Source organism: Aplidium turbinatum, chromosome 3, assembly GCF_918807975.1.
Source record: "Aplidium turbinatum chromosome 3, kaAplTurb1.1, whole genome shotgun sequence".
NCBI classification, from domain to species: domain Eukaryota; kingdom Metazoa; phylum Chordata; class Ascidiacea; order Aplousobranchia; family Polyclinidae; genus Aplidium; species Aplidium turbinatum.
Window position 1 is genome coordinate 29,088,105 of NC_137474.1, and position 19,328 is coordinate 29,107,432.

At 37.0% G+C, this 19,328-nt stretch overlaps 2 protein-coding genes across 2 annotated transcripts; both read right to left on the reverse strand.

Annotated features, from left to right (window-relative positions):
* Window positions 1-5,048: 5,048 nt before the first annotated feature.
* On the reverse strand, window positions 5,049-10,216 carry LOC145767370 (cytochrome c oxidase assembly factor SCO1-like). The gene is made up of 2 exons (XM_082579179.1): window positions 6,551-10,216; window positions 5,049-6,114 (listed from the first exon to the last, which is right to left on the reverse strand). The coding sequence occupies exons 1-2, from the start codon at window positions 7,187-7,189 to the stop codon at window positions 5,854-5,856; spliced, it is 900 nt and encodes a 299-aa protein (XP_082435305.1). The 5' UTR covers window positions 7,190-10,216; the 3' UTR covers window positions 5,049-5,853.
* A 3,715-nt stretch (window positions 10,217-13,931) lies between these two features.
* LOC145767420 (TRAF3-interacting protein 1-like) lies at window positions 13,932-17,384 on the reverse strand. The gene has a single exon (XM_082579237.1). The coding sequence runs from the start codon at window positions 17,350-17,352 to the stop codon at window positions 15,727-15,729; it is 1,626 nt and encodes a 541-aa protein (XP_082435363.1). The 5' UTR covers window positions 17,353-17,384; the 3' UTR covers window positions 13,932-15,726.
* Between the last annotated feature and the right edge of the window lie 1,944 nt (window positions 17,385-19,328).

Below are 19,328 nucleotides of genomic sequence, written 5' to 3' on the forward strand. Positions count from 1 at the left end.
ATGTAGCTAAACGTTAAAACGATGTAAAAACCAACTTTTGCTGCTTGGGTTGCTGCTTTGTGCTAAATTTGTTTAACTTGAGTCTGGCAATGTCGAGACAATGTAAGAATAACTAATTTTACTTTTCAAGATTCAAAATGAAATGTAGGCTACCTCAATTCTGGATCAACACACATCGAATGATCGTGAAGCTATAAAAAATGTTGTTACATTGTAACTTACGTACTTACTGATTGTTTTGTTCCTACTTTGCTTTAAATTTGTCTCGAGTTCCTTTGTTGCTTTTATACTGGTGTTTATTTTCAGCTTGCAACCTAGGTACGTTTTAGCAAAATAAACTTCTAATTCAGGAATCGTAGAGGATTTTACTACAGGTGGTTCCCTAAACAGAGGTGTGGTCCCACTAACCTGGGTTTTGGAAGCGGTAAATAAGGAGAGGGGGTAGGCTATAACCATATGCTCTCCCTCCCTGCGTAGCCTACTGCTTTAATGAAAAAGAGTGGGGAATAAGTTTATGTGAAGTGTGAGCTGATGTTCAGCTTTTAGACGACATTTCATATTTTGTTTGTCAGTAGGCAGTGTTGGGCGCGATAACTCATTTTTCAGTTAAGCGATAACGATAATCGATAAACGAAAAATGCCTAAAGCAATAACGATAAACGATAAATCAGAAAAAAGTTAAGCGATAACGATAAACGATAAAATTATCGCCGATAATGTCCGATAACGATAATTGTTTTTTTTCTTGATTGGCGGTGCCCCATCCCATGCAGCACGAACTGTTTTCATCAACATGACGAAAAATCGAACATAATATACTGTAAAGGGACAAAACGTTTTGTAAGTTATGCATGAATAGAATAGCAACAGCGGCAGTGGGTATCCAATCTTCAACCTTTTGATCCAGAATCAAACCACTGAGGTAACCGCCGTGCTTATAATTATACCTTCAGATAGCCTACCAGTTGGATGCTTTTATCAATTGAGTTACACTGCCGCTTACGTGCAGTAGGCAAAATAATTAAATCAAATGAAACTACCATAAAAAATTTCAAACTTTCTATTTTGCTTTCTGCAAGGGCTGTTTACAGCAAAGTCAGCAATAATTGAAAAAATTCCAAAAAAACGCGTAGGCTACTGTGAAATCCATCAAGCTTGTCAAATTAGTCGTGTTTGTTTTAGAACAATAACATATAATTATCGTAATTTACTGATAATTTCAGACAATTTTTTTTCTTTTCTTTGTGAACACTATCATTAAAGCAATGGCAGAACGCTGAGTTGTTGAAATAAGAATTACAATATAGGCACTATATTAGTGGAAATAAAAATATTTGATTGAGGTAGGCTATGTCGCATAGGTAAATGCAGTGGCGTAGCTAGGGGGCGAGGGGGCAAACCACCCCGGGCTGGACGTCTGGGGGCGGCACTTTCAGACGACGATTTTTGATTTTGATTACAATCTGATAAAAAAATGCATTTCACTTTCACATGCTTTTTCTTGAAGAGGCGGCAAAATCTGAATCCGCCCCGGGCGGCACATTCCAGCACATTCCCTAATTACGCCACTGGTTAAATGAGAAAGGTCATACTGTATTTAGCATAATTTTACTACGCAACTCGATGCGCCTATTGTCATACAAAAACTACTACAAGATGCAAAAAATGTGATGTCGATCTGCATGTTAAATGCTTCAAGCAATATCATATTCCGCAATGACTTGTTTCAGTGATGTTGTGTTACTTTGAATTGTTGCATGCATTTCATTGCATTGCAATTTGCAACTCTAAAAATTATTGCGTTGTCAAGGCCGTCGCTGCAGGGGGGCGTGCCCCTCCCCTGACAAAAACCTGTGCACACACACTTCAGGCGCTGAAGAAAAACTGGTTTCAATTTTAGTTTCATTAACTATAGGTGGCTAGTAAAAATATTATTTTTCATGGTCTTTTCACTTGTGTGTTGATCCGAAATAAAATTTATCGGCGATTATCGGCGATAATCAAATATTGCCTTTGGCGATAACGATAAACAATAACTGAAAAAAAAATTGAGCGATAACGATAAACGATAAAAATCTATCGCCGATAATTATCGCCGATAAATTATCGCCGATAATGCCCATCACTGTCAGTAGGCTACTGCTCCATAAAGACCATTCAAACGCAACATGAAACTAATCAATAGCCTAGCTTTTTTTCTCAAGACTGAACCTTAAAACATTTCACCAGGTTAACACTCACAATAGTATTTAAATAAAATTTAGTTTATGTTATGGAACTGGTTTTCGTTCGTTAGAACTCGTCAGCACAACTGAATCGAAAGAAATATTAGCCTACAATACAAATAGATGTCAGCAGTCAGTGGCGTACGCAGGATTTTGTCAGGGGGGGGGGGGGGGCCATTGAGAGTAGCGTAGACAGAAATTTTTAAAGGGGGGGTTTTGACGACCGGCGGGCGAAGCCCGACGGCGTTTTTGCTTAAGACGACACCCAGCGGCGGGGGGTCTGGGGGCCCTCCCCCAGAAATTTGAAAAATTACTTTGAATTTGGTGCATTCTGAGAGCATTTTCAAGAAAAATGTGGGTATGAATATTCCTGTAAAATGGTGCTGTCAGGTGGCATAGCAAAAGGATAAGATCATGTTTTCTTGGGCATATTTCGGAAATAAAGCTAAGTCGCTATGTTTTCTTGTTAATTCCTGACTGAGAGGTTTAAATGTTTGGTATTGGCAAAACTCGCTTTTGTAATGCAGTTTCGTTTAAAATTAGGCAAGTTTTTTTAGACTGAAAGCATCATTCCCAAGCATAAAGAGACTGAAAGCATCATTCTCAATATCGTGACGCCACACGCGTGCCAAAGTGAGGTTGTAACCCCCCAAACCCCTCCCCCCACCTTGGCTACGCCACTGGTCATTGATATCTCAGACTACTTCATGATATCCCACAATCCCAGTATAGTTTTAGTTTAGACTTTATCCAATCCTCTCTCACTAATCACTATAATAGGCTTACAGAACACTATGCCACATTGGCATACCTGATGGGGTGGTGTAGGTGAATTGGGCCATGTATTTCGTATTGGCTTAGTCTATAAAACAACATTGTTACAGTAATTGCTTTGACAGAGCAATGCAAAACATATTAAATGCCTTAATCTACGTCGTTAACTACTAAAACATTTTAAAGGGGGGGGGAGGGCATGGCCCAATGCCCGCCCCCCCCCCCCCCCTGCGTACGCCACTGTCAGCAGTGTTGTTGCTGTATTTGAGAGTAGGCTATACGGCGGTATACGCTGTATAGCCTACTCTCTGCTTTTTAGAGCAACTATAGTAGGCCTATACCCTCTGGTTTTCCAAAGAGAGTGCTTATGCCATCCTTACTGATTCTTGACAACTACTACCTAACTACTTAACCATTTGTGGACCAATGGTACACGGGTGTAGGCCTACCATGAACTTAATTCCATACCGAGGTACAAAAACAATTTTGTAGGCCTACCTCTCGTCCAATTTTGATGTTGATGATTCATGTTATGGTAGAATAAAGATTAGTATTTTGCAAGTTATGTATTATTTATCATTTTGGCTAATCGGACAGTAGCCTATACCAGTGCCGGTCTTAGGGTATTTCGGGCCCTGTGCAGAATATGCTTTTCGGGCCCCAATGACAATGATCCAGTTCAGTAGCATATAGCTAGTTATTTTAAAATGGGAGGGTGTGGTTTGACCGTCGGCAGACGAAGCCTGACGGCGTGATCGCCGAAGGCGACACCCAGCGGCAGGGGGTTTGGGGAACCTCCCCCAGACAATTTTGAAAAATTAGTTTGAATTTGGGGCATTCTAAGAGCATGTTCAAAATTTGGGTATGAATATTACTGTAAAATGGTGCTGTCCGGTGGCATAGCAAAAGGATAAGATAATGCATTCTTTGGCATTTGTCGGAAATAAAGCTATGTTAAGTCTGGATGCAACCTATTTCGTCCCCTGAAAAGTTCGTACCCTGAAATCGGAGTAACAAAATCAAATTTCGACCTATTTCGTCCCCTGAAAAGATCGAGAGAAATTTGAAATGTTTGCGGCAACTCCGGCTATGTTGTTTTTATTTCTCGATCTTTTCAGGGGACGAAGGTTGCACCCGTTGAGTCTCTATGTTTTCTTGTTGCTAATTCTTTTGTTGAATTTTTCCATTGGAAATGACAAAATTACTGAATTATCGGAGTAAATTGCGGGCCCTGTGCGATTGCACGGTTTGCACACCCCAAAGACCGGCACTGCCTATACCCTGTGCTTTTTTTTACGAATACATCACTGGATGTCAGCACAATTGGACCAAAACGAACGAAAAATTACATGTTAATTAGATAGGGTAAAAATGTTCACGACCTCCATATTTTTTTCTTTATTTCTTCCTTCAACATGAAACTATTTTTTTTATTTGACAAACTGCTTTTTTACAGAAGACTTAGTTGTAAACTTGTCTTTTACAGCTTATGCTTAAAATGCTAATTTAACTGTCTCCTGAGCTGAAAATCTTGAGCGCTATTTTTAATGTGACCTAAGCATCCAATAACGCAGTGCAGGAGACCTTCTGGGCAATTGGTGAAGATGTAGGACTACAAAGATGTAATGTAAAGGGACAAACTGGCTTCGCTCAGAACCATTCTTTGGTTGTGTCTTGTAACATAACATCAACTTAAATAGCCTAGCCTACAACAAATTCTTATAAAAGATATCAACTGTGGTGATTATAAGTAAGGGTCGATAAAATGTCCCCTTTGACTCCTTAAAACCTTTACTCAACCAGTAAATGTGATCAACCATGGCCAATCAACAAACAAACTGAATATCATGTTTATAAAATGCCTTTGGACAGATAATAAATTGTGTCCCATTGCTGGAAATTGCCTGTCCCAAATCTTGATCGCAAAATTCTGAATCATTGATGTTAAGGAAGGTTGCTGTTTCGTTACTAAACGTGTACAGTAAGTTACACTTTTCGTAGCATAATTCTCGAGACAAAATTAACGTTTACCACTATGCCATGACGTCATTAAACTTAATACTTTTGCGTACGTTTTCTGGTAAATGAGGTACTGAAATTTCACAATGTTGCTACCGGTAGGCCTACCAATTCTGTGATCGTTCATTTTATTTTGAAGCGAATCGGTTACACGAAACCTTTACAGTAGTTTTCCCAAGTATTGTTGAAGCTCCTTCATTTGCTTTTGCCATCATAATGTTGTTATTGAAATTCAGAATTATTAAATAATATAGGATTCTACTAGGCGAGCAATATAATTACTACAAGTTTCTAAAAAGGTTGCGGGCCATAGGTTTCCCACCCCTGCATTAGAAACTCCTGAACGTACACTCAATACATGTAGGCTATGTACAGTATGCTTCTAATGATCAGATTGTAAGTAGAAAGCACTACGAACAATACACGGCTGAACACTTGACACGAGCGTTCTTCACAAATCGTAGGAAACAAGAAAACTGTGTCCAGACATGGGATAATTGTAATAGATTTTATTGTCAAAATCGGCCTATTCGTAAGCACTGGTTAGGTTTCTCAAGAACAGCTTCGAAAAAAGGGCGTACGTTGCGTTTGGTGTAGGCATGTATATTAAAAACTATATGATAAAATTTACAAGATCAACACGCGGTTGCTTCATGACATGATTGGTTGTGGGCAGGCATGAATCGTAAGTGATTATGGTAAAGTATCAAGTGAACGCACAATATACAACTAATAGTAACTGAAGACATTGCTGCTGTAACCATCTTCACTATCTCTAGACGTGACGTCATATTTGGTGTTGTAACGAAATCTTTGAAATAGATTAGCCTACAGGTTACTGCGAAACCTTTTTAGCTTTACTTTTTAACATAGCGGCAGTGATAGAAGAAGATATTTCGCCGGCGGATTTAATTTGTCCAAAGTATTCGCAAAATTCTCCCTCGTCATCAATTAAATACATGATGACAGTGTGATCAACCAAGTAATCACTCTCTTCATCTTTAGGTCCCTGGGAATAATAAACTCTGAATGCTCTTGATGCATCGTCCACTTGTTCTCTGGTCCCAGTCAAACCGATCATGGTCGGGTGGAATTCCTGTAAGAACAAGAGATCAAATTAAGCCCCAAACACACCAATATTGTACAGCAGGGCCCATTCGTTTGCGAACGGTCGACAGAAAAACATCTTTCTTGCACTTTCGTTGAGAATTTTGGTTATAAAGCTTTCGAAAAAAGTAAAAACTTCGACTTACTGTCTGCACAAAACTTCAGTCATTAGTTCATGCTCGTAGAAAAACTGTTTGTGACATAATTCGTTCAGAGATAACCCACCTCTCATTTTATATAATCTGTATCGTATTATCAATATTATTTTGTACATGTTAAACACCCTTGGTATCTATTTTTCAGCTGTCACTTAGTATTTCCATTATGTACATTTATTATTTTTTGTTTAGATATACAGTATTACGCAGTTCCTGAAAAGGGCAAAGAGTTCTTGCAGAAAACGTTTATGACGTCACACAACTCACCGCTATGTAAGCCTTAACAGCCTGAGGGGTGTCTCTTTCAGGGTCTATACTGATGAACACCGGCTGGAGGTTGGGAATCATTGGACTCCGGTTCACTGTGTCTACCACGTTTCCCATCTTCTCAAGCTCTTCGGGGCAGATGTCGGGACAGTGTGTGAACCCAAAGTATATAAGAAGCCACTGACCAATGAAGTCCCTGTTACTCGTCAATTGTGAATCTTGGTTCAACATTTCAAAGTCGCCTCCAAGTTCAGGCCTGCCGTAAGATTGGATGACTTCAGCGTCTAGTCTTTTTTCTTTTTGCTGGATGTAATTTTTCCAAAATAGCAACAAGACAGAGCCAACGGCTGCGGTTAGACCAACAGTGAGCCACTTTATCGGGCTACCAGAGGGCATTGAACTTCTCTTCGGTGGAAAAACAGCCATGTGACGACGAGGATTGGGCTGATAACCCAAAATTTGACTCTTAATTACATGATGCTGAGAAGATTTGTTAGAAACACAAGGTGAAAAGAAACCGCAATTTCGAACATGATATTTTGAATCAAACGATTGTGACCACTTGTTCAACGCTACATTTTCATGGCGGAAATTGATTTTAGAAACCCGAAGGCAGACATGGCTGATGTATTGCCTCATTGACAGGGGACGATTATGTACCACCACAAAACCTACAAACAAACATATTCTGAAAAGTAAACTGTCTTAGCGTTAGCACGACTTCAAAGCATTGTTGTGTTTTCACAGCAGGTCACAGCCTCGAAAGAAAAGATTTGCAAAAATAATCCAATACAAATTCATAACCGCTAGAGCTCGTTGTCGAAGTTTCATTGTTTTATTAACGCGAGATGAAATAATGTTAACATTTGCATCAGTTTAGCTTAGCACATGGCGAAGCATAAACTTCATTGCATATGTGTGAAAGACTGCCACAATAAAGTAGTTAGAAAGACGACGGGCGAAAGCAGCTACATGTTGATGTAATATATTGATCGAAGCATGCATTGTCGATGGAATATTATTTGGCTGGTAAGATTAAATAGTAAAGAGGAGCCAGGTTTAATAATGAGTATAGTAACGCCACCCTGCATTTCAAGGTGGCCAAATTAAAGTAGGCTATACTACATACGAAGAAAAATGACTTCGGTAAAACTCCCAGCTCTACCACAATTTACACCACTAATGCAAAAAGCGTACCACCATAGATAAAATATACAATGTAAAAATAGGTGTGCGACAAAAACATTAGCATGACATTGAGAAGGTGATGATTAAGAGACAAGCCTACGTATACAATCAAATGGAAAACTACAATGTGCTCTGATTGTTGTTCACATGGATGATGCAGGAACCGTGGACGGAAGCGCTGTTATGCTAATACCTGATCTTTTATAAAACTAAGTTGAGAGAAAATAATGCAAAATATCTGTATGGATAGAAGGTTATAGGCAAATTCTTCGTAAACAATTCTTCGTAAAGCAATTCTTCGTAAGCAATTCTTCGTAAAACAATTGTTCGTAAACAGTTGTTGGTGAAATGAAATCCGTAAAAGAATTTTTCGTAAAGCATTTCTTCGTATACATCAAATCTCCATTGCATGCACGAATAAATGCTTTGGGAAGAATTGTTTTACAAAGAATTAACTTTACGAAGAATTGTTTTACGAAGAACTGTTTACGAAGAAAACGTCGGACACCATGGATAGAAAACACAGGTACATATTTGAAATAAACCCCTTTGAAGGACCGTAAGCATTGGCATAAAAGAATTTCTTTAAGAGTGCCAGATTATAGCTTCACTGCTTGATAAAGGTGGTGTACTAACGACCAGGGCCGTTGAGAGGATAATTTAGGCACAATATCGATGAGACTACCAGGCCCCAAGTTCAGACACTTCTAAGAAAAACGCACCATACCCAACAAACACGAGGTGGTTTCTTCAAGTTACTAGGCACCTTGGAATGGTTACAGCTCTATCATCCCGGGTCTACAAATATCCTCTGGACCACTCTGTCAACGCTACCGCCAACAACCGCTTGGTTAAAACATTTTATCATATGAGGTAAAACCCATTTACAATTCTTATCATATGAGGTAGATATTAACAATAGGGTGGAGTGAAAAAAAGTTTTTTTCTCATATTAATGAAGAGGGCTGATAAAAAGGTGTCATTAAGGTCTAATATTGACTTTAAAAATATTTTTTTGATGTGGCACCCAAAATCGGGCGTGCCACCCAGCCCCATGGGTCACGCAAAGGTTAAAATCCATGAAAACAGCGAAACTTTTTTTATAATGCTCCTAGAAAGCTAGGAGTAGGCTTAAAAGTTGCAGAACAGCTATGTTCCTATATGCTCTAAAAGAACATTTTGTTCTAAATGCATCTATTGGGCAGATATTGCAAAAAAACGGATTTTTTCCATTTTCGGGGGCAAATTTAGATGAAATTGCATTTATTTGATGCTTAAATACATTTTTTACTACGTACACTTTGTTCAATTATTTTGGGTGTTATTATGGAGTCAGTCTACATATTTGGACAGATGGGCCCCTTGGCTATTTTAATTGAATGGTTATGGTTGGTTGCGTATAGTTTGTTGGTGGGTAGGCCTACTATACCATACCGTCCTTAGCATTAGCATATTGTAGCGGACTTAATGAAGCAAGCGAATACTATCTCTTAATTTGATATTGTTATATATTTATCAATATTATAGAGTTACTTACTTATTGAACAGGATATTTAGAAGAGCACATATCTAGGTATTTAAATTAAAATAGAAAATGCACATCAAACCATAGCTAAGCCACAATTCGACTGACCTGCCACCATCCCAGTCCACAATTGTCCAATCTGCAGGAAGTTTAATTTAAAGCAACAGTAGCCAGCTTCGAGGAAATACATGCATATAAAACTATTGTACAGTAAAACCATAAAAAGTGTTACAAGAATAGTAGGTATTTCAATCATCATAATATTAGTCCATTAAGAAGCAAAATATTTCTTGGTGTCGAAGCGTTTCATTAAACACCGAGAGTTAATTTTTTGCCTGATCAATCCGTCACGTCTTTCATAGCCAGCAACTGAAGACGATGCCTCCGTAACAAGTTCAATGTGCCTTTCAACAGCTTGACTATGACATGGATGTTGAAGACACAATGGGGTGGATCTTACGTCTTCAAGCTGAACATTATTCAAGTGTGTGATCGCGGGAGGTTCAGAGATGTCAGCCACGTTTAAATTGACCATTTTAAAATATTCTTTTGCTTTAAAGTTTAGCTTTGGCACCAAGAATCGTCACACATCAGCATTATTGTTGCTTGATTCGTCTTCACCATCTGATTGATCAACAAATCCACCTTTAAAATCACCCAAACTTCAAAATCACCAGCCCCAATTTCCAGAAGTTCCAAATCATAGTCCACATGCCCGAGAATAACCGCCCAACATATTTTGTAGGCATAATGCTGATCAGTGCTGAGATTATCTACAATTTCATTTGTGAGAAACGGAAAGTTTTGGTTTAAAATGGGCTTTTAAAAACGTAATAACTGGCCAATCAGATACACTTCCATTTAACTCCTTTCCAATTTTTCCAGAAAAGGTATCCTGGCTTTTTGTCGTTCCATCCAAAGCCATAAAAACATGACGTAGTGGCAACTCAAAATATGGATATGAGTGATTTTGAAGGTGGATTTGTTGATCAATCAGATGGTGAAGACGAATCAAGCAACAATAATGCTGATGTGTGACGATTCTTGGTGCCAAAGCTAAACTTTAAAGCAAAAGAATATTTTAAAATGGTCAATTTAAACGTGGCTGACATCTCTGAACCTTGTGGCTAAGCTATGGTTTGATGTGCATTTTCTATTTTAATTTAAATACCTAGATATGTGCTCTTCTAAATATCCTATTCAATGTGTAAGTAACTCTCTATAATATTGATGAATATATAATAATATCAAATTAAGAGATAGTATTCGCTTGCTTCATTATGTCCACTACAATATGCTAATGCTAAGGACGGTATGGTATAGTAGGCCTACCCACCAACAAACAATAGGTAACCAACCATAACCATTCAATTAAAATAGCCAAGGGGCCCATCTGTTCAAATATGTAGACTGACTCCATAATAACACCCAAAATAATTGAACAAAGTGTAGTAAAAAAATGTATTTAAGCATCAAATAAATGCAATTTCATCTAAATTTGCCCCCAAAAAATGGAAAAAATCTGTTTTTTTGGAATATCTGCCCAATAGATGCATTTAGAACAAAATGTTCTTTTAGAGCATATAGGAACATAGCTGTTCTGCAACTTTTCAGCCTACTCCCAGCTTTCTAGGAGCATTATAAAAAAAGTTTCGCTGTTTTCATGGATTTGGACCTTTACGTGACCCATGGGGCTGGGTGGCACGCCCGATTTTGGGTGCCACATCAAAAAAAATTTTTTAAAGTCAATATTAGACCTTATGACACCTTTTTATCAGCCCTCTTCATTAATATGAGAGAAAAACTTTTTTTCACTCCACCCTAATTAACAAAGGCCGGTGTAACGGTCCAGGAGTTACTGCGGTCCAAAAGATACCTTGCTGTTGCAGCGTGGCAGTCTAGAAATGACGTCAGACCACGAATGACCAATGCTGCCCGGCGCTTCCCAAAGCAATACAAAAACACAAAATTTACAACTAAGTTTAATTGAGTAGTTGCTCTCAAACTAATGCACACCTTTTCATTTAAGATTAATCAACGCTTAAAATTGTCAATGTAACTTTTTGAGCAGTAAGAATTTCAATAATTTTCATAAAAAAATAATTAGTTATATTTGGCAACCCTGGTAACTCTTGGACTGCAGTCACTCCTTGACCGTTACAGGAGTTGACATTCTCTGGCAGGAAAAACTTGCCTCCGGCCAAAATCTTGGTTCCGGTGCCTCACTAATATTGATTAAGCAATTTTGCGTTATTGCCTTTGCAGTTTTAAGAAATCATATAAAGGCGAATGATAGAATTTGTTGCAAACACAGGATTTTAATGTCACAACTGCCACTTCACTCGCACAACACTTCTCCATCAACTGTTCATAAAAAAATAGTTGAAAATTGAGCATAAAAAATTGCATAATAATCACGTTACTTGAACAACAGCAACAAGAAATGTGTAGTAAACCAAATAAGATTTTGAAATTGTGTGGTTTAGTGACAGCTTTCTAAAACTACAATAAATCTAATGGTATTTGCGATAAGATGTGATACGTAATCGCGATTAACGATTACAACGTATAGACGTGGATAGCACAACATAGATATAACTTGAAACTGAAACTTATCAAAACTAATTTCCTGCGAACAATAATTTCATCTACGATAAATTTATGATTAAAATCACGAACTGCGTCGATATAAAATACACGAAGAATAAATTGATTTTAAAAGTTTTCATTGAAATGTATATTTACATGGAACGGGTCCCAATAAACAACAATGCGGGTTAAAATGTCTGAGGCAATTACACTGAACACAATGACTATTTAAGGGGTCAGCAATATTTTTTACCAAAAGTTCAGGGGGGAGGGGGGTCAAACACTGAAAAGCAAACTTTGAAAAGAAACATTAAAAAAACACGAAATACCAAATTCAACTTATGAAAACCAAGCACTTCAATTTATCAATATAATGCTTTAGAAAACATTTTTACAATTCTACAAGCACCAAACGACGCTATTGTTGGATGTGTTACAGTTGCATCAATGATTAATATTCACATCACAATGAGCTTCATAGTGAAGCTTCCATTGAGCGATAGATTTCAAGTCTGTTTCTGTGACGGAGCTGCCAACTGTGCATGCCTTAAGAAGAATGGATGATCTGTAGAGCAGTAATTTTGTTTGGTGCCTCAACTCCATATTTTCAATACTATTTACCTTTTCATACAAGCAAATCAAATCCGTTAAAGCTAGGCCAAATTGAGACACATCCACTGCAGTTAATGCTGAAATGAAGACTTGAGAATTGGCTAATTCCTCATGTGGTGGTAAAGATGAAACAAAATGATGATAAAATTCAAAGCATTTTTGGTATAGAGCGTCTATGTCCAACATACTATCACCAAAGATAAATCCAGGCCTTGGAGTGCATTTCTCCATCAGGTGAGAAAGTCTTTCTCGACAAGCATCAGATAAAATAACTTCATCATCGGCGCTTGTGTTTGAAAAGGAGCTGATGCTATTTTCATAATTAAACTGTGAAAAATATGTTTCATCTGACCATTTTAACTGTTTGACTTCTTCTAATAAACTATGGCCTTCTGCTGCTGAGCATACGATCAGTTTATACAAGTCCACACTTTCATCATCATGCATATGGTCACTATCTTCCAATGTGTTATTAACAAGTTTCTTCTCAAGCAAGCTCATTTTAACTTCTGATTGCTCAACCTTCTTCTCAAAATTATGCAGCGTCACAGATTTTTTCAAAAACTTTTCAAATTTTGACCATGCCGACATTATCTGACGCTTGAGCACAGTCATTTCTTGTATTGCACTTAGACAAAAAACTTTGGCATGTTTAAACACAGGTTGTCCTTCCATTTCAGAAAGCAAAGGATCATTATAAGGACATACTAGAACGTTTAGTATACTTTGACATTGTTGTAAACCTTCCTGAATGTGCAGAGAATCATATTGCTCCTTGTACCACAAAGAAATATGACTCAACCACTTATTAGGATCTTCGGGGATCTTTTCAAGCTGTTTGGCCTCGAGTTGTGCAACAAGTCTCGGTCCCTGCTCTTTAATAGGTTGCATTATTTTGTTCAGGGTCTCTACCATGCTTTGTACATGTACCCATGATATTAAGTTGAATGACAAGCGACCTTGAAATTCTACAGAAATCTGATCAGGTTCAATAAATTGAAAAAGATCATGGTAACTTCCCAGTGATGTGACAGGCAAAGGCTTCAACTGGTCAGAAAAACATGGTCCTTTCCTTTTTGATGGTTTCATGAGTTTTTTTAGACTTAATTTTTGATTGGTTTCAGTTCTGTCAAAAATATACATGTGATACACTGCTGCACTTGTACAATGAAGTATCTTTGATGCCTCAATTATGCTGGCAATGGCAGTATTGTGAAGAGCTTTGAAGTCAGCCAGTAAGACTAGTTGCGAAGTTCCATGGATATCCTCTGCCACTTTGGAATAATACACCAAGATTTTGTGAACATCGTCCAAAGAGAGTTTTTCATTTGTTTGAGGAGAATAACCAGATGAAAAAGAAACAACCGGGTAGCCCAGCTTCGTTATACCACACAGATGTGCCAAGCCACAGCGGACAATGCTAGGAACCATAGTCACAGCTACATCACAATTGAAACCCGAAGAAACCTAAAAACAATGTACATTAGTGGTAATACTAAAAATTTACAACTTCATTAGGTTTAAAATTAAGCAAACTAGTTTACACAACGAATATAAAAGCAATATAGACAAAACAAGAAAATGCATTGCTATTTTAAAACAGTTTACATACATTTATGTACGTACCAACAGGTGACACACAATTATGAGAATAATTTTGGTTTATTCAGCTAATGAAAAAACACACGTTCTTATGTGATCAAACAATAAACAAAAACAAACCTCATGCAAAAAATTGACCCCTTAAGGTCCTTTTAAAACGCTTTTATGTTTTCATACGTACAAGTGACACCGGAAAGAAATGAAGGTCACATAAAACTTTGATAGATTCACTTATAAAAGGAGTTTCATGAAAAAAGAATGATTTAAGTGGTATTTATATCAAATTGCATCAAAATTAGTTACTAGTTCACTAAAAACCTTAACATCCTGTTTCACCTCAATACGATCATCAGAAGGGACTTCTATTTGAACAGGTTCCTTCAGATGATCCTAATGAGGTAAAACAGGCTGTTAACGTTTTTAGTAAACTAGCAACCAAGTTTGCTTAATTAGCTCTGCTTGGCTTTTTTCTTGAGCACTTTGTAGTATTAATTATAGCATTTATTGTTTATATTCCAAATTGAGTATTTTCAACAAGGAGAGAAGTAAATCTAAGTCAAAACTAAACTTTTCAACTCAATAAATTCATGGACAGTCAAATCATAACATAGTACAAAAAAGGAATTACGTTTACATAAAGAAATGATAAATTTATGAAACAGAACATTGCAACTTGGCGGGATGAAGCGGCGCCAAAACGCAATCTTGTATATATTTGTATTCTCACAAACACAAAGAAGCAATGCACTTATGCAGCTAATAAATCAGAAATCATAACTGAACATATCTTGATAACAATGCACAGTGATGCTAAAGTGGTAGGCTAACGCATCGAGCTCAACATAGCCTCACAATGATATTCATGTAGTTTGTCAGCAAAGAGTTGTCTGAGAGAATATCGAGTGCCAAAATGGTGCACCATTTCATAATAGCAAAGGTCAATCATCCTCACTGCAGCTTCAATTAATGTTGTTAAAGTCATTAACAATGATACATGTAAATTAAACTGTGGCCTGATTATGAAGTTTTAAATTTAGCTTGCTTATTGCATTTTCATGTAACTACTTAAATACAATATATATTCCTTCATTTTATGTAGTCTCTGATTTAATGAAGGTTTCAAACTCGGCTTTGATCCTATAAGGTTGAGAGCCACAACAGTATAGAGCATGAGAAGTTTCAAAAACGATTTAAAAGTAAATGTTTAATCAGCTTTTAGCAGAAGAAATTAAAAAAATTACTGGGGTGGGTTGAAATATCATACGGCACCTATTTTTCTTTCCTTTTATAAGATACAAATTAGGCTATGACTTTTGAGTTGACCCACAGAATGCAATATGACAATTCAGAGAGTCTCCAAGAATTCATATGATGTTTGAACAGTCCCTATATAGACTACAATACATTGTTCAAATCCATTCACAGTATTCTAATCTTATCATAAAACAATAATAATGACATCAGAAGGTCCTCAAACAGGCTATGCAAACATAAAAACATACCCATATACATTTAGCTGTAATAATACACAAATAAAAGTATAAAAATATCAATCAAATGGTTTTGAAAATTTCTTAAATGTTCAATTGGCCTGGCCTTAATTGTGCACCATGCCATATAAATTGTATGAACTATGGTATAAAAGATTGAGATAGAACTTCTATGAACGTGTTGCAACTGCAACAACCATTTTCTTTATTTTTTCATCATTCCGAATGATATTTGCCTTGGTAGCTGCCATTTGGTTACGATATGACATGATATTTTGCTCCAGTTCTTGTAATTCAAAGTTTAGTGGCTCAATATTTTTATGTGTTATCGCGTCTTCATCTTTCAGCTTCACTGCGTGTTGCTTGTTTTCTAACTTCCAAAACTGCAATTCATTTTGCATGGCATCCATATCTTCTTGAATATAGTCTATGATTTTAGCCAGAGGAGCAGCACTTTGGCAAAGTTTTTGAACAGAGTTCCGAAGCTGCTCTATCTCTTTGATGACCATCTCCTGCTCTTTCCTTTGCTGGGCTGTTGTAGCATTTGGTCGCTGTATTTCAGTGTGTTTTTGAATGGCATGTTGCCCAGCAGCAGAATGTTCCAGTTCTTTTTTAGTTTCTAAAATTGTTTTTACCAAGCTGCCATGTTTTTCATCACCATTTACATGATCATCCCCATTGACCACAGGAGATGGTGGACGATCATGAAGTGGAGCAGCTTCTTCTTCAACTACAAACTGTTCATCTTCATCTGATGGAGAACTATCAAAATTCCTATCTACAATGATCGGCGCTGATCGTTGTTGTCCTCCACTGTCAATTCGATCTTCTCCAGTAGGTTCATTCCTTTGTTTAACTCTTGGAGCAGCAGGCCGAGCACTGGGAGGTCTGGATAGTTTTTTAGAAGAAGTAACTGATTCTACTTCTTCTGTGTGATCTCTGGTATCTGGCTTGGAACGAGAGCCATGTGGTCGTCTTCTTTGACCCTTAGCTGAAGCAGGCCTTGGTGCTCTGGGTGCAGAAGAATTCTCATTCTCTGTCCCATCCACTTCTTGTGCATTTGATTTTCTAGCAGATTCTCCAAAATGTTGAGAAACTTCATCTTTTGGATCAGAAGAAGGGGCTGACTCTTCTTCTTTTCGTTTTTTTCGCCTTTCTTTATCTTGATTCCTTGAAGTACCCCCTTGTTCATCACGGCTCCTCTCTGTGCTTGCATCTTTTTCTTTAGACTTGCTTGACGATCGCCGCCTTTTATCTGAACTTTTCTCTCGCACATTTTCAGATGATCTTACATCTTTGACTTCTGTTGTCCCTTCTTTCTGTTCTATACTTGATTCGGACCTTTTAGATCCAGTTGGAGGCTTATCCCCAGACTTTGATTTAATACTAGTTTTAGATGATTTGCCAGTTAAAACCATCTGTACAGCATCACCAGAAGAAAGTTTTTTACGAATGCAGCGAGCTATTACTTGCAACAGTTCATTTGTGTTTTCAGGCTCATGACCAGCAATAACCTTTGATGGGCGAATTGCTAAGGTGTCACCACTTACGATAGTGACGCAATCAATCACTTTTTGTAAAAAGGCAAGTTTTGCTTCTTTTGCAGTGACATTTTTTGAATCCATTTCCTGAGGAGAAAACAAGCCCTGTAAGAATCCTGTTGTCCGAATAACTTCAGTGAAAACATCATGCAAAAATCGAAACGGTGGCTTTCCAAGAAGTTTGTCAGTGAGGGGAGGTTTTTTGATGATTTTACCCAAGGTATCTTGCGTTTTCTTAAGTATTTTTGGATCCATTTTGTTCTAAAATGCTTTTACATATATATACATTTAACCTGAAACAAAAATGTATTTCTGAAAAACCAAACTTGCTATCTAAAGAATTTTGCACAATTTCACAATCTGAACGTTTTGTAAGTAATCGGATGAAATCAGTTAATAGTATACCGCTTAAACGTATCAATCATTTATTTGAATCAAAACCTGAAACCCCAAACCCAATCCAATCTAATGTTAAGTAAAACCATCGGTTAAGCATATATACCGCTTAAAAGAATAAATCGGATAATAGTATTAGGATTTGCTTCTTGTTTGCATACTTCATTCATTTAATCGTATAATTGTACCCGTAAGCGAAAAGAGAATGTCTCTTTTTTGCTTTGCACAATTGTCTGCAATGTTCAAATGCTAAATGAAGCAAAGGTGAGACAGAGACATGCGATCAAAACAAAGACAAGTGTCTGTAATTTCGGGCCATAATCTTATGTGCCAGACACCGCACTGCAAACAACCAATTTTCGCACAGCTGGACTTCATAAAAACAGAAGAGTAAACAAAAGGAATAATCACACTTCCCAATAAAGTTTAAATGCTTTTGATGTCATCCGTCGGCGACTGGCCTTCCAAGGAATGGACGTGGACAAATTATTTCGGCTTGAGAGGGAAGTGTTGGAAAACATGTCCAAAAGTTTAAACCAGAACACTTTGGAGAGTTTCTTTAAAATTGCTGAATAAAAGTACTGTTGTGAAATGCAGTGCATAATTTCATTTGTCAGATTCGTTCAGTTGAACAACATTGCAAATTATATAATTATTTTATGAGATTGCGATTTCAAAGCAAACAGTGAGCGTGAGCGGCGTTTTTCTACCATACCTCTATTTTCGTAGGCCTTGTTCCATACTCAAAACTACACAGTAGATACGGAGCTAAAAATACCATGTTTGAAACAAAAACTTCAGCTGTCAAAGTTTGCGGTGTGAGGTCACAGAAATTGGTGAGATAAAAAGAAGTTCGATTGCTGCAGTTTACAGAAAAATGTTTTGATCGTGCATGCTCTCTATCGCTGACAATACAGCATAGTGTTATGTAATAACCAGTAAACTCTTTAAAGTTGAACCAGAACTGTAAACAGTTGAAGGTTGTAATGTGCGTTGTAGCCTAGTCAGCACAGACATTTTCTCAACAATTACGCCCATTCACGATAAACCTTTTTTTTAGCAAATCAGATAAACGTATCAAAATGTCTGGCAAATAGGTGATATGTTTAACCGATTTCGTCTGTATATAGGCTAGTAAGCTGCGCCCTTTTGGGGTAAATTTTTAATTTCAATTGGGGAGATATATAAATATGCGTGTATATCTGAAAAATAAAGGCAAACAAAATGAAAATTTTTTTGGTCAATGTTTAGACCCTGCTGTCGGCCCCGGAACATTTGCAGGTTACCGGAATTTTGAAATCCTCATAAAATTTTAATCTTTTGTGCTAGGTACGGCATGTTGGTATTCATTTCTATTGTTTTTGGATAATTAATCTATTTATTAAGTTTACAGACAAATTTAGACATGTTTTAAAATTTTAATTTTTGCAACGATGACATATTTTCTTGCATTTAATGTAAATTTTTGTGGTTTCTGAAGGTTATGATAGTAGCAAGTTGGATTTACTGGTTCTGGTACATTCTGAAGCAATATAAATTGACTCATTAGTTAAACATTTTTTAACAAAAACAATAGCTAAGGAAGTCCAGATGAAAAAATAGTATTATAATTCTTATTTATAGAACAAATTACATCACAGGCATGTAAGTATGTATGCTGTTTCTCCACCCATTAACTTGATTCCGATTTTACCTTCCAGGATACTACGAAATATACCTACCTGACTTATTCTATTGAATGTATTGTATTAGCTGAGTGTAAGAATGGCATAACGATCTTCAAAAAGAATGATTCTTTAGAAATAGGAAAGTATGAGTCATTGAAAACATCCAAA

What these genes read in the sequence shown, in the direction of transcription:
- LOC145767370 (XM_082579179.1), bottom strand. Translation starts at nt 7,189, where the DNA reads ATGAGGCAATACATCAGCCATGTCTGCCTTCGGGTTTCTAAAATCAAT. An exon ending in CTGTTAAGGCTTACATAGCG is followed by an intron (nt 6,115 to 6,550) that starts GTGAGTTGTGTG and finishes TTGTTCTTACAG; the next exon opens with GAATTCCACCCGACCATGAT.
- LOC145767420 (XM_082579237.1), bottom strand. Translation starts at nt 17,352, where the DNA reads ATGGATCCAAAAATACTTAAGAAAACGCAAGATACCTTGGGTAAAATC.